This window comes from Spermophilus citellus (genome assembly GCF_964194105.1).
Source record: "Spermophilus citellus genome assembly, chromosome: 5".
Classification (NCBI taxonomy): Eukaryota; Metazoa; Chordata; class Mammalia; order Rodentia; family Sciuridae; genus Spermophilus; species Spermophilus citellus.
In genome coordinates, this window is record NC_138186.1 from 72,777,071 (window position 1) to 72,792,596 (window position 15,526).

The 15,526-nt window shown below is 37.3% G+C and overlaps 1 protein-coding gene across 4 annotated transcripts in view; it reads left to right on the forward strand.

The window, feature by feature from the left end:
• PRIM2 (DNA primase subunit 2) overlaps positions 1 to 15,526 on the forward strand; it is a 321,229-nt gene that overhangs the window by 260,025 nt on the left and 45,678 nt on the right. For all 4 annotated transcript variants that reach the window (XM_081296592.1, XM_081296594.1, XM_081296593.1 and 1 more), the window contains one exon: positions 11,152 to 11,278. In XM_081296592.1, the coding sequence (XP_081152718.1) occupies positions 11,152 to 11,278 (127 nt within the window). The remainder of the gene's footprint in view (positions 1 to 11,151; positions 11,279 to 15,526) is intronic.

The following is a 15,526-nucleotide window of genomic DNA, read 5'->3' on the forward strand; positions in this document are numbered from 1 at the left end:
AGGAGTCAGAATTCTTTCTAGATCTATGGCTTGCTTTAGGGCTAGGAGACATCTTCCTGCTTTTGCTGTTTCTGTAAATGCCAATATGCTGTATTTTACGATAGTATGTCTTTAATCACATCAGTAGTGTCTGGAGACATCTCTTTGATAATCAAGGTAAACTAAAATATAATTTATTATAATAGAAAGTTTTCTAGAGAACACCCATTGTACATTAAAGCAGCCAGATAAAGGAAACTAGAAAAGCAAACTGTGAGAAATATGAACAGAAAAAAAAACTGGGAAAATAAACAGGATGAAATGAATCTAGTGGAAGTCATATAAATTTACATTTAATTCTTGTTATTTTTAATCATAATTTCTGTGTCTTTGAAGCAGAGGGAGCCCCTCTCCCTTGGCAACTGGAAGCTCTAATAAGCTAACTTTTGTGAGTCTGTGATTGTAGATATGGATGTTTTCAGTTTTTCTTATTTCCAATGAATGAAAAGACCAGTTTTTTTTTTTTTTTAAAGTCCCGCCAACTCATTTTGGACAAGCACATTCCATATCAGTTGGTCTGCTCTTGTGGTTTTCTGGTATTATTTGCTTTATCTTGACCACCAGTGTGGTAGACTCAAATTGACCATCTCTGCAGGGTTACTAAATTTAGTCTTCTCATCTGTTTGTATGTTGTTCAGTAAGCGTTTCACTTTGGTAAATGAAGGGTCATTTGTGGTTTCTGTCTTCAAATTTTGACACATTATATTGGGAATGTTAGTATGTTTTCATTACTGTTAATGTCAGTGGCATTCATATCAGTGACTATAAGAGGCATGCCAGGAAAGATGTTGAAAAGTCTATCATTAATTTGTCCTTTCCTTACCATCAAGCATACTTGTCTGAAACATAGTCAGTTGAAGTCACCTGCTTCACATGACCTGCCCTAGACCATTTCCTCCAGGTTGAATAATTTATATAATATGTTAAGTTTTAGGGATTTGCTAAAACTCTTTTGTTACTGAAAGTTGACAGAGAAATAAGTCATAAGATTAGCTTTCAGCCCTCTGGTAGGATTAATTCTAATTAATTGTTATTCTATTAAAAATTCAAGTATACATTCATTGAGCAACTGCTATTTGCTAGGTTTTGTGCTACACACAGGGTTTACATTAGTAAATAAGAGGCATGTGAGATAAACAATACAGGGACATAGCCCTTTCCCTAACTCATCCTGCAGGATTAGCCCTTTGTCCTTGTTTTTCCATATAGTAATGGCTGCATTGATTCAAACTAATAGGGAAACTAACTTTGTTAAAAGCTCTACATCAGGTTTACAGCTTGATAAACAACCATGTGTTCTGTATCTTTCTTTTTTCATTTTTTGTATTGTCTTTTCTCTCATTTTGTATCCCAGTTTCTCTTAAGTTCAAGAGGAATCTGAAGAAAACTGGTTATGTAAATGCATACTGAAATACTATTTAAAATTTTTTCATTTCAGACTTTTAACTTCCCAGTTTGTCATGATTTATTCTGAAATACTAATAAATTAGAAATCAAATTAATGATATAAACATTTTCCCCTAGTTTTACTGGAATGAAACATTTTATTTAACTGATTTAGTGTGACTTTCAGATGATCCTGAAGCAGTTGAGTAATAGAGTTCAGTGTTTGCCCACGATTACTGTGTTGATTTTTTTTCTCCAATTTTTTTTCTCAAGTAGAAGACTATGATTTTAATTCCAGATTTTCTGTTAAGTAATGAAATAACTATTCATTTGACCTCTGGAAACTTTAGTTTCTCATTTCTAAAATATGAATACCTAACTTACATATCTCACAAGTAGTGAAGGGTTAGGGAAGAATCATCTTTTTAAACACTAAAGATCTGTAGAAATGTCAGCTGTTATTATTGAAACATGACTAAACCTTACTCTATTTTAAAAATTAATAATAGTAATGCATTTGTATTAAGTTCTCCATTAGGAGTTTAGAAATGATGTTTTTTAATATGTGACTGAATAGAGTTAGAATGATATAGATCACCAGCCCCAGGTGACAGATGACCTTCAAATCTTGGTTTTGGGGTCTGTTTGACTAGAAGATGAAAAAGATAAACCAACCCACTAGCCCACATATGACCTGTATTACTGAACAGATAGCTCTCCATCTTCCTCCAATGATTATGGCAGGGTTTTTAGATACACAAGTCATCCTCTTTTGATCTATTGACGTGACTGAAAGGAGTCTGATTAATCAACTTACTTAGGATCATTTCATTTAATACACGGTCTGTGGATTTTTGGTTATTTCCCTACTTACTTTTCATTTTCTGACAATAACATGGTTAATTAAAATTTTAAAACTTTAGCTTGACCTTGCCCCCAAGGAAATTTGAAGAAAGAAAATCTGTACACTGGGGTCTAGGATTAAAAAAGTTTCCCATAGCTTCAGGGGAAGAGATTAGGACATAAAGATGGAGAATTTATGTCGTGTTCTTCCAGACTGAATTTTTATAATGTGTGGCCAACACTTTTTCCAAGACAACTCTTAGGAATTTTCAGAGACACATGAATATAAAATGAAACTTTTTTTTTAATTTTCACCTTTCAAAGGGGCACAAACTAGTTCATGCAAATTTTATACAATTATTATAGCACATAATCATAACATACTTAGCATTTTACAGTTTACAAAGTGCTTTTACATAGAGTAAAGGTTAGGTGTCATTATTGTAATTTAAAGATGAAAAAAAGACTAAGGTAATTTATAATTGCCCAACACTGTTCAGCTAGTAGGTGGTAGAACCAAAACCTGTTATCTCTGTAACACCTTGCTGCTTCATACACCTGTGAGAAATTCTCACCAATAAGAAGTGAATTAACTCTTATGGAGAAGAAATATTTACTACATCACAGGAGGTAATTTACTGAATTACAGTAATCCTAGCAATGTCTTCCAGCCATGTCGAACTTTAAATTGCTTAGTTGATTTTTTTTTAAGGTCCCTATGAATTATAGGGAGTAACCAGATTCACGTTTTTCTAATTAGGAAGCTGAAAGCAAAAAACATGAGTAATTTCATGTTACAAGATCTGACACAAGATCTGACACCAGATCTGACCCATTCAAGGTAGTCTTTTCTTGTATTAACAAGCCTTTTCTTGTATTAACTATTAAGTAAAACTGATAATCTTGATAATGACAATAACTCTTAAGTATTGAATGCTTATTTTAAAAGGAAACTAGAGCTGGGCAGTAAAGTAATAAAAACAGATTTTATTTAGAAACTATTGTAATATGGAAGAGATCTTAATATAGGACTGTGCTCAACTCCAAATACAGCCTAGACAAGTGGGACTTACAGCTAAAGAGTGGGGTGGTGGTCAGTGGATGGAAAATTACTAAGAAGAAAGAAACATCGGAGTAGGGGGATTCAGGTACTAGGTTTGGATTCTTGCCAAAGGCAAGGGTAGTGGATGAAGAATTTGACCAGATATTGAGGATGATCAGATATCAAAGATGAATAGATATCGAGGGTAAAGGGATTTCTCTAAACTGAAAACTGGGTTATGTAGAGAACACAGAAATGTTGAGTCTTAGTTGAGAAGAGGATTCAGGGGATCTGACTAAAGTTTGGTCAAGGAGAATATTATGGTTTGGATGTGAAGTGTCCCCCAAAAGCTCATGTCTGAGACAATGCAAGAAAGTTTGGAGAAAATGACCAGGCTGTGAGAGTCTTAATCTAATCAGTGAATTAATCCCTGATGGGATTAACTGAGTGGTGGTTGGAGGCAGGTGGGGTGGCTGGAGGAAGTGGTTCACTGGGGGCATGGTATGGGGTATATATATATTGTATCTGAGAGTGGAGTCTGTCTGCTTCCTGATCATGATCACGTTCCTGATCACGTTCTCCACCAGGATGTTCTGCCTCACCTTGAGCCCTGAGGAATGGAGCCTGCTATCTATGGACTGAGATCTCTGAAACCATGAGCCCTCAAATAAACTATTTGACCTCTATGATTGTTCTGGTCAGATCTTTTAGTCACAGCAGCGATACAGCTGACTAAAACAGAGTGTATTGGGCTGTGGCTGTGGCTCAGCAGTAGCACACTTACCTGGCATGTGTGAGGCACTGGGTTTGATTCTCAGCACTACATATAAATAAATAAAATAAAGGTCTATCAACAACTAAAAAATACATTTCAAAACAAAACAGTGTCTTGTGAATCTTCCTCTTGTTTAGGAACATAAAAGGCATTCTTTTTTCCTGTGAGCTAGCTAAAACTATTTCTTGTTCACTTGCCTTTTGTTCATGAAGGACCAGCAGACACATCTGTTGAGTCTTGGTGATGGTTGCTAATTCCTGTACTGTGGGACCCTTGTGATGTTTAATGAGGGGGATACTTTTGAAGATAAACAGAAAGGTAAAGATTAGAGGCTGAACCATCTGTGTACTCAAGTTCATAGACCTTCAGGATCTACCAGTTGTCCCACGAGTGACTTTCTTTGATGGTATCATACAGCACTGATGTGATGAATTTTTTTCATTTGTTTTTTGAACCTGATTAGGGTAGAGACATCAGATAGGTTGCCTGGGACAAAGATGTAGCAAGTGCTTCTTACCACTGTGGAAGTGCCTCCTTTTGTAGACAGGATCATACTAAAGGCACTGTTGTCACATGGAACACTACACCAGGTTTCTCATGATTGACAAGTCAGTGTTCAGTCCAGTGACGGTGATGTCCAGCAGTGAGTAGATGACTCTGATATTGAGTCACACCATTTAGCCACCTGATAAGTTCCTGGGAATAGTACCCAAAAGGTGGGAAAACTTTCTTGAAAAGTAGTGAGGTTGTGGGTGGAAACTTAGCCAGTTCTGTAGCTGTCCTTTCTGCATCACCTCCTGAGAAATTGAGATTACTTACAAGGGGGACTGTAATGTCCTGAACAACTCCTCCTGATAGAGCAATTTGAGCTGGAGGAAGTGGGTAATTTTTCAGAGATAGTTTTAAAAGGGAAGAAAATTATAGGGACCCCAGTATGATGAAGGGATTTAGTAAGATTAGTAAGGTAACAAGATCTGGCACAATTGAATAGCAACAGATAATAGGTTTGGGTTCCACAGACAAAATAATCACCAGGAGCATCCAGGAGTCATAAAGTAATTATCTGATGGCTGAGGGTGACTAAAGAAAAAAACAATTTGATGGTGAAAGGAATTGTTGGAGGTGGTTCATGTGTGGTTGGGTGAATCGGAGAAATTATGCCAGGAGGGGCAATGGGTCGTTTCCATTTTTATGAAGGATGTCTGGGGAACCAGTAGTGGATTTGATTCTTTATGTTGGATTAGTGATGACTAGGTAAGTGTAATGAAATGCTCATTCTCAAAAAAGGCCTTGTAATAAAATTGTGATGAAAACAGACATGACCCTTTTAGGGGTAGACTGAAAAGACTGAGGAATTTTGTCACATGGCTATTTGTCCAATTTAAAATGGTAGAGTGAGAGAGAGGAAGGATTATAGCAAAACAGGTATTTGGATTGATCATTGGAATGTGGGAATACTAGATGTGCCCACAGGAAAAGGAGCATAATAACAGAAGTCTATAGCACTATGGGTAGGAGGCTTCTTTAGTGAAGACTTGCTGGAGGTGGGTGAAAAGTCTTCTGAGAGGTAGGGAAAGGAGGGAGGAGTAGAAGCTCCTAAAGTTAGGGACCAATGTGAAGAAGACTAAATTTAGGTGAGGAAAAGCCATAGTGAAGTAATTGGGAAGTTTAGCAGTAGAGTGGAGAGCCCTTAAGGTTCTTGAAAGCATCTTTGGATAAGAGGATCCCAGACAATGGATATGAGGAATGATTTCCTGATCATGGTATACAGGGGAGAGGCAATTGGAAAGAAGTTAGGTACCCGCATCCCACAAGATCTCAAAATTGTCAGTTGTCATTTTGTTTTAGGGTGAAGAAAATATTGAACACTAGAAGCTTAGTCTGTGATGATTGTTCTACCCAAGCTGAAATAACATGACCCAGATATTGAACACACAGTGATTGCAACTGAATTTTGTCTCTAGTTCACTTTTGCCTAATGCCTTAACAAGGTATTTTGTGTCTAAGAGGAAGTTGCCATAACTGTCAGAATACATAAGGAGGTGATTGAAGTGGAGTCTCATGGGAATCTTAAGTCTGTCCAGTTGGCATTTCGGGTACTCAAGAAGTATAGAAGGCCTCAGTAAATCCTTGGGAACATAGCAGTCCGGGTAAATTGCTGATTTTTCCCAGGTTAAGCCAAACTAGTATTGAGATTCCTTATAAAGAAATGCTTAGCCCCCCCCCCCCCCCCCCCACACGACTATGAAATATTGCATATTAGAGGAGACGGCAGACAGGATAGTATGAGAATCAGGCACCAACTGACTAACCATATCCTTCCCCTTTTGAGTTTTTAATAGTTAAAATGGGACTATTGCATGGAATAGAAGTGGGATAGCACATTCTACTCATGTTTTTTATCTAATCTTTCTTAATCACGGGAGCCTTTCAAGTCCTGGTCTTAAATGATATTGGGGAATATTGGGGAAGGGCATGGAAAGATCTATTTGTTTGAGTTCTGTATCCCATACATCTAATATCAATTTTTTCACCATAAAGAAGAGGGAATTCTAATAGTTGATTTAAGCCTGTAATTAAATGGGTAATAGGCTGAAAGGAGGAAAGAAATCCCAGCCACCTTGGGGGAAGTCAGACAAAGCCATTAGGGAACTAGTTATGAAAGGAAGGAGTCAGGGACCTATAGAAGGAATCCTGCAGGAATTTTTATACCCCAATTCTGAGAAGATCCCTTCCCAACAAGTTTACTGGGGTAGAGTTGAGGAGGAAGTTATACAGGGCTTTTAGAGGTCCCATAGAAATAGAGGCAGATCATAAGGTAAATTATCAAAATTCACAGCAGGTGAAATTTGGACTCTGAGGAAGAGGGACAGGAATTAAAGGTAGTGGTATTAAGGAAGAATATGTTGCTGTACCTCTAATGAGAAATGTGGGAGGGAGTTCAACTTATAGGGTTATTTTCACTTTTAAATTTAGTAGTAGTTGAGGGCATTGGGCATTTACTTCCCTAGAGAAGAATCGGGGATTTCTGAGGAGGGGATTTGGACTTTTCACCTCATTTTGAGAACCAGGTAATTCCAGGTCCAGTGTTCTTTTTCCTCAATATGGGTGTGTGTCCAGATCAGAGGAAACCCTGAATTGTGGAGCTTGCATTGTATATTTTCCATTTTTAAAAAAATTCTGTCTTCATAATGCTGGGCTAATATCTGGAACTCAGATAATATATGCATTTTTTTTTTCCAGTTAATACTATTTTTCTGTAATGTCATGGGGTTCTGACCTGAGACTATTTATAAAGTTTGCATGGTCATTGCAGAAGCTGTTTGAGAAGTCAGTTCTAGCCTGAATGGTCTTTCCATGTTGTATCTAATTGAGGATGATGGCTACCTTTTCATTCCTTTGTTGTTTACAGTTTTGGACGTGTAGGGAAGATTCCTAGTAATTTTTTTTTCTTGAGTCTTCAGTGGAAATCCGGGTTACCCTGAGACCCATGAAGGACATTAGAAAGGATGGTTCATTTGGCCTTTGTAAACCAAAGGGAGGCATCTCCAGACCCAACTAATGGGAGGATAAGTTGCCATAAATTGGGAAATCCTGAAGAGTATACTCCTAGAACCTTTTTTGTTTTCTGGAGTCAAGAAGATTCTTGGTGATGGCATGTAGTTTAAATGCCAAGTCTTCATTGGCCTTGCATGGGAACTTGTATTGGCTACAAACTAAGCTTCATCTTTGGGAGATGGGAGTTTGGAGTTGAGGAGCTGGAGGTGCAGGTGGTAGAGAACATTCAGGGAGAGAAGGCTATAAAGGGGGGTTGGGAGAGGAGAGGAATTTGGGGGTGCAGTGGAAAGCTTTTGGTGGTTTGCTTGGTTGGAAATTTTTTCTGAAGTCATTGTGAACGTCGCTAATTTGACAAGGATTGAATTATTTAGCCATTTTTCAGCTTCATTAAAGGTAAAATGGGCGGACTACTATACATCTGAAAATTTTGTTCCTTTATGCTCTAGAACCTTCTCTTAGGTGGACTAGTATGGGTATAATCCAGGAGGTCCAAAGGGGCCACTGTAGCTGAAGAGAGTTTTTAGTAAAAATTTGCCAGTAAGAAAGCACACAGCCAGTTTATGGGCTGCAGCGGTGAAGCACATAGTCAGGAAGGATTTAAGAAGGAGAGTTACAGTTGACCTAAGTTCCCATGGGAGGAGCAGAATTAAATAGGACAGAGAAGCCTAGTAGAGAATCAGGAAAAAGATTCCCGCTGAGGCCTTAGGGAGTGGATCCTCACTTGAAACAGAGTTGGGGGGAAATTCCCCATTCTATGATTTCAGGAATGAAACCCCACTGGAAACAAAGTCTGGGCATCTAACCCAGCTTTAGACAGTACACAGGTTGCCCCCATATTCACCATGGTTTGACTTAAAAATGTTCAACGTTACATGGTGTGAAAATAATGCACATTCAATAGAAACCATACTTTCTGTTTTGAATTTTGATCTCGGCTAGGGATGTGTAGTATAATCTTCTCTGGAAAAGCTAAGCAGCATCAGCGAGCTGTGGCTCCCAGTCAGCCGTGTGTTCATGGGGGTCAACAGCTGAGACTCTATCCTGTGTTACTAAACTGTGATCACTGTGACAAAATACCTAAGAAAAACAACCTAAAAGAAGGAGAGGTTTATTTTGGGTCAGTTTCAGAGGTTTCAGTCCATATCAGCGCTCTTCATTGCATTGAAGCCTGTGGCAAGGCAGGAGCATCATGGCAAAAGGGAGTAGAGAGAAGGAAGAAGGGACTGGGGACAAAATATAGTTCCCAGGTCCATGTCCTCAAGGACTTACCCCCTTTCGACTAGGTTCCACCTCCTGCAGTTTCAGCCAACTTCCAGTAGTCCTTTCCACTATGAATCCATTGATGGATTAATCCATTGATTAGGTGAGAACCCTTATGATCCATTACTTCCCCAAAGCCCCACCTCTGAAAATTGCTGCCTGAGCCTTTGGGGGACATTCCAGATCCATACTATAACAGTAGGTTAGGGGTATTTATTGCATTTTGACTTAGGATATTTTCAGTGTATGAGTTTACTCAAACATGACCCAATTGAAGTTTAGGAGCATTGCTAGAATCTTAAGAATCAAAATATGCCCTCACCATTCTTCAGCAGACATTTATTTGACACTCAAGTCAAGCAGGCAGACTGGAAACAAAGTGTGTTGAGGATTGGTTGTTATATCTGAGGGCCTAATGATTGGTGGTTGGATCAAAAACAGAGCTGGAAGTAGTTAAAGCAGTACAAATAGACTTTATTCAGGAACTATTGGAATATTGGGGAAAGAACTGAGCTTAATTCCAAATATAGCATGGATAAGGAGGGATTTATAGCTGAAAAGTGGAGTGAGAGATTCTATCAATGTTCACCATTGTCTCCTGTCAAACATCTTGTTGACAGTGTCTGCCTTCATTTGACCAGTGGGGTATGGCTATCACCTAATCATGGAATTATAAAACCACCAACCATCAGACAGTGGAAAACATTTAATGGAAGCAGAATAGTGGGACAAGTACACTTTCAAATGTTGTGGTGAGACCAAGGAGTTCTTGCACGTGCACTTAGCTTAGTACCATCATGCAAGAAAAAAATGAACTAAGTAACAGATTTTACCTGAAAGAGCTTATGGTCAGGAACAGTTAATCACCTATGTAAAGAGGTGATTGATAGAAAATAGATGTAGTGTTTTATAAGAGAATTACAGTTAAGCTTCTTAAAAATGTAGTGAAGATAAATCCTCTAGAGACTTATAGGTCCGTATAGGGAGAATATTACTGAAGTTTGGAGGAACAGATTACTTCTGACTTTGGACTCTGAAGTATCATCTAAAAGAAAGAAGTTACATCCTAAAAAGATTTCATTGGAACCTATGATTTTTAAATACCTTATTATTGAGAAAGTGCACTATTATGGAAAGAACATGGGCTTTGGAATCAGACTTACCTACACATGATTTTCAACTCTGCCATTTATTTAATAGCTGTATTATATCACGTTGCTTCATTTCTTTGAACTTCAATTTTCTCATGTGTAACATCACAGGTGAACTGTGACTATTTAAATGATTAAATGGGATTACAGTTTTAAAAGCACCTAGCAAAATGCCTGGCGGTACCTAATTGCATTTCGATAAATGTTAGTTCCTTTTTTCCCTCTTATCTCGCTCATTTCAAAGTCCCTTCCATACCATTAGCTTATTTTATGAACATGGAGGCAGGAATTCCAGGTAGGAGGCAATTGCAGTAGTTCACTCATTCATCAGGCACTTGCTGACTACTTGCTTTGTATAATGCACGTGCAGAGGCAGGCATTAATTATTTTAAGAGACATTTCAGAAGTAGAATGGGTGGAATGTGGGAATTAAGGGACAACTAGGGGAAGGAAGGCAGAGGAGAGAGTAAACTGATTTATGTCTAGTATAATCTCTGGAATCAAACTAAGGGCTTGGGAAAGGATTATTCTTAACTTTAAACATGTGCAGTTGCTCTCCATGTTTGTATCCACAAGTTCAACCAACCCTAATATTAGAAAAAAAAATTACATAGTAAACATGTACAGACTTTTTCCTGAAACAAGTCATTATGCCTAAACAATGCAATAATAACTATTCACAAAACATTTATATTAGGTATTATAAGTAATTTGTAGATGATTTAAAGCATACAGGAGGATATAGCAGGTTATATGCAAATATCACATCATTTTATCTGCAGTACTTGAACATTCACAGATTTTGGTATGGGGGAATTGGTGTCCTGGAATCAATCTTCATGGATAATGAGATAATTCTACATAACATTAGCTGTCTTCTACTTGAGAAATTTGTTTTCTGTAAATTTTATGGTTTTTTTTTAAAGAAAGTATATGACAAAACGTGCAATGGTTGTATCTGGTGTCAGTATACATCTGCCTCTAAATATCGAATTTATTATAGAAAAATATCACTTTGTACACACGGATTCTAGCTGGCATTGCAATATCACTGTTACAGTATTGACTGAGTTTGCCTTTTTCTTTTTCTCAACTAGTTTGACAGAGGTTACTCTTACAATATCCGCCATAGCTTCGGAAAGGAAGGCAAGAGGACAGACTATACACCTTTTAGTTGTTTGAAGATTATTCTGACTAATCCACCAAGCCAAGGAGACTATCATGGTAAGTGCTTTCAGTGGATATGCTGGAAACTGCAGAAGCCTAGCTATGCAGGAAACACTGAAGCAATGTAATGGCTTTTTTTGCATTACTGACAGGGCCCAGTTTGTAGCTTATGTCAATCATGAGTGTCAAGCTAGAGCACCATTACTCTAACAGTGATTTTTCTTATTACTGAACTAGGTCAGGCAAGAGAAATTCATTCAGCTGCATTTTAGTTTGTGCTGGACTGGGCTTTTCAGTTCTCAATTTCCACACTTCTCCTTCTGTTCTCTTTCCCCCTTTTTCTGCAAGTGTCTTAGAAAACTAATATAAGTTTTTCAAAGCTTATTGGAATTGAAATACTGTAGTTTGGAATATTAGATTCATTAATTTTTTATGAATTTTCTATTCATTAATTTTCTGAAAGATTACTGAGGAAGAGTGTGTTTTATTCTCATTACTGTTATCTGATTAACCAACAAATACTAAGCAATTTTGTAAGTCATGGTATCAAACATACCTATCAATTTGCCTGAGTTGTTAGTTAAAAAATCCATGTCAAACTGTAATTTGAAGACAGCCGAGTTAATTTTTTTTTTTTCCATAAAGCGTTTTCTCTAAGCATACATGGAAAAGTTTCTCATTTGTCTGGTGTGTCAAGCAATGATTTAATAGCTCATATTAATAATTTTAGATTACCAAAGCATTGCTATAATATGTGTCAAAATAATTTTTTGTTTGTTTTAGAATCAAGTGAAACAGTTTTATAAGATTGCACACTGTTAGGCTGCAAATAATCACCAGCATATTCTTAGAAAGACTCCATGCGTCCAAAGCATTATAAAATGCTTTTACATCGATTACTTAATAAGTGAAGAAGTGGCCAATGCTTTTAATATGCAGTGAGTGATTTCTATCACTTGTGTTAGAATCCCTTAAGATAACCTTTGGAAATACAGATTGTTCAGGTCCCACCCTCAGACATAAAAAATTAGATTTTATTTGCATTTCCCTGTGTAGTTTTTATCCTAAAGTTTGAAAGTCATTGACCAGATACTTCTATTGAGGAAGCCAGAAACTTGTTAGCATAGCAGCCATACCAAGATGTGAACTCAGAACTGAGTTTTTGGCCAACTAAATTACTAGGGATTCTTCTTGTGAATTTCCAGGTCCGAGCATTCATCACTTGTGTAATTGACTTTTATTAGCATAAATGCAGGACTTTATGTTTTTTTTTATTTCTGTTAGATAATATCTTATTTATTTCAGTGCATTTTTATTATATTTGTTTCTAATTTATACTCTTTCACTCAAGAATAACAGTGGTTAAGCTTATCTGTAGTAGATATGTTCCAAGAGCTGCAGTGGGTACCTGAAACTACAAATAGTAGTGAACCCTGTGTATACTATTTTTTTCCTATACATATGTATTTGTGATGAAGTTCGGTATACAAATTAGGCACAGTTATCAATAATAACTAATAAGTACAACAGTATGCCATAAATAAAGCTATGTACATGTGGTCTAAGTCTTATGATGTAGCATTAGGGTACTATTACAAGAAGGATTATGTTGGCTGATCTGTGTCAGTGAGCCATTCTGACATCAATAGTTAAATGTCAGGAGCATATGGTGTCAATGCTTAGAGATCCTTGATAATTAAAGTCCCCCCCACCCCCGAAATGTTTTAGAAGATCATTGTAATTGGAAATTGTTGTCTTTTTTTTTTTAACTTAACAAGTGTTGCTACAGAGGTTGTGATCCTTTAGTGATCAGGAGCTGATTGTAATGCTAAATTTTAACTGAGGATTGTATTCTGTAATTTGTCCCCAATGTTTGTGGGATTGGGAATACTTTTAGCAAATTTTGGTAACATCCACATTGCTGATTCTTCCTCTATAGTTAAAAAGTTCTTCCAGTTCCTCATTTAATACTTCTTGATGGCTTTCGGTATGTTTTTCCACTTCTTCATCAAGTATGTCAAAAAATCCTCCACTGATTTGTCTTGCTGCATAAATGATTTTCCTTGTCTTTTGGTTCCTGGGAAACCTTTAAAATTATCACAACTTTACTCCTTAAGTTCTTCCAACAGGCATTTACAATTTCTGATTTTAGTTTATCCACTTAAACTTTGATGAATTTTATGGCATCAGCAATAGTGAATCATTTCCAACACTGTATTATGTCCAGATTAGGGTCTACATCAATTGCGGATTAAATGCAACCAAATACCAGATGGATGTATGTGGCTTTGGCAAATCTAATGATGCCCAGGTCAAGGGAAGCAGCGAAGTAACATTTGGAGGTAAAAATACAACCTCACTGTTTTTGTTTTCATAGCAAACAGATTCAGGATGTTGAGGTGCATTGTTACTAATGCAACTATTATTAGTAACAACACTTTCTCTTCTAAGTATTTTTCCATTTTGTGAATGAAGTGATGGTGGAACCATTCCATAAATAAGATGGGTGTCACAAATGCTTTTTGATTATGTTGGCAGAAGATGGGCAAGATAATTTTTGTTTTTGAGAGCACATGGGATCTTCACTCTGTTCACTATACCTAATTTCATCATATGCCCTATAATGGTGCTGTTACTGGAGTCCTAGGCCAGAGGCCCAACTCTGCAGGTCCCAGCAAATCAGGTCCTGCCATTCACCCCCCAAAACAAACAAAAGCAATGGTAAAAATCAGGAACTTCAATCATATGGCCATATTAGGGAGACGATATAGCTCAACCATCTTGGTCCTGTCTTTGAGGGTACTGACATGAACTTTAGGTTTAAATAAAGGAGGAAATGGAGCAGGGAGTGAGAGGTATACATAATTAAGCAATCTTGGTCAAACTGTGGTCTGGTTGATTGTTATCTCAGTTCTGATTCTGTGAGGTAGCTCTGGAGAAGTCAGAAGTCCTTTTTACTTGAGGGGACAATTCCCATATTTTATTTGCAGGATATTGTCAGACTTGTGATCCTGGAAAGGTACAATTTGGTTCCTGTGAGATGATTCTCCTACTTAGGTGGGTAATCTCTTCATGGGGTGATCTGCCTGGAAAGAGGCTTCACTGTTCCTGGAAGATGCAGGGTAATAACTAAAATTTTCTTTGTCCACTCCAGGGGTCTGGAATAGGACACTATAAAAGCTGGCAATTCACTTGTCCCTGCAAATCTTGGAAATACCTTAGTTACTCTTGTCTTGGTGTCTTTAGCCTCAAAGTTGGTAGATTACTAGCTTTGGATGAATACTCCTTAAGTGATTAACTTGCCTGTGTGCAGAGTTGAGCAGGAATCTGACCAAAAGTTTTAGGCAAAAGGGACATGTACAAATGAAATCAGAAATGCCAAACCTTTATCCTTCTTTTAGTTAATCATCAGGCATCAGTAGGCCCAAATTAAGAATTGGTGCTGTTATCAAAAATGGCATTGAAATTTGTTATATTGCTACATAGTACAAGTTAATCTGTCCTTCCATGTTTTATGCCCTCATGCCTCCTTTGCACTTTTATGAGGTTCTTTTGAGCACCTTCTTCCAGAAGAGTGGTTTCTTTGCAATTTTGAAAATTTGCAAATTTGAAAATTTGCTTTGGATGGCATCCCTTCTCTTTAATCAACTTTTTCAGCTCTGCAGGAGGTGTGATAACAGCAGCTTTTTCCACTGATTCAACCTCTCCAGTAATTATGTTTTTTGTTCCAACCCTATTCCTGAATCTGTGTAATCTGTTACTTTGCAGTAAATGGCTTGACGTCACACATTTTAAGGGAGCCTTGCTAAAGTCTTTGTATAGACTTAAATCTTTCTGGAGCTCCTAGATCATATTTTCTGTTGAAGTCTTCTACCCACAAATTTAATGCTTTTTCCATCTTAACTATGCACTTGTCACATCATGCATCCAACTTTTGCAACTTGAGGTGGATAGAATTAGCATGAATTTCTTTGTCCTCCCTCACCTTTTCATGGATAAAAAATTTATTCTTACCACAGATCTTAGTCACCTCAGCATTATATTTTTTTTCCTTAATTAATTGAGACATTTCACCTTTTTGGCATACCCAAATTGCCAGCAACAATACTCTTGTGCTTTGAGGCTATTATGAAGTTAAAAAATTAGTTATTTGAATAGAAGCATTGCAGTACCACAACAGCTAGTAAGTGGTTAATGGGTAGGTAGCATATACAGCATGGATACACTGAGCATGAGTGTAATGGGTAGGTAGCATATACAGCATGGATACACTGAGCATGAGGAATGAGGTGGGAAGAAACAAGA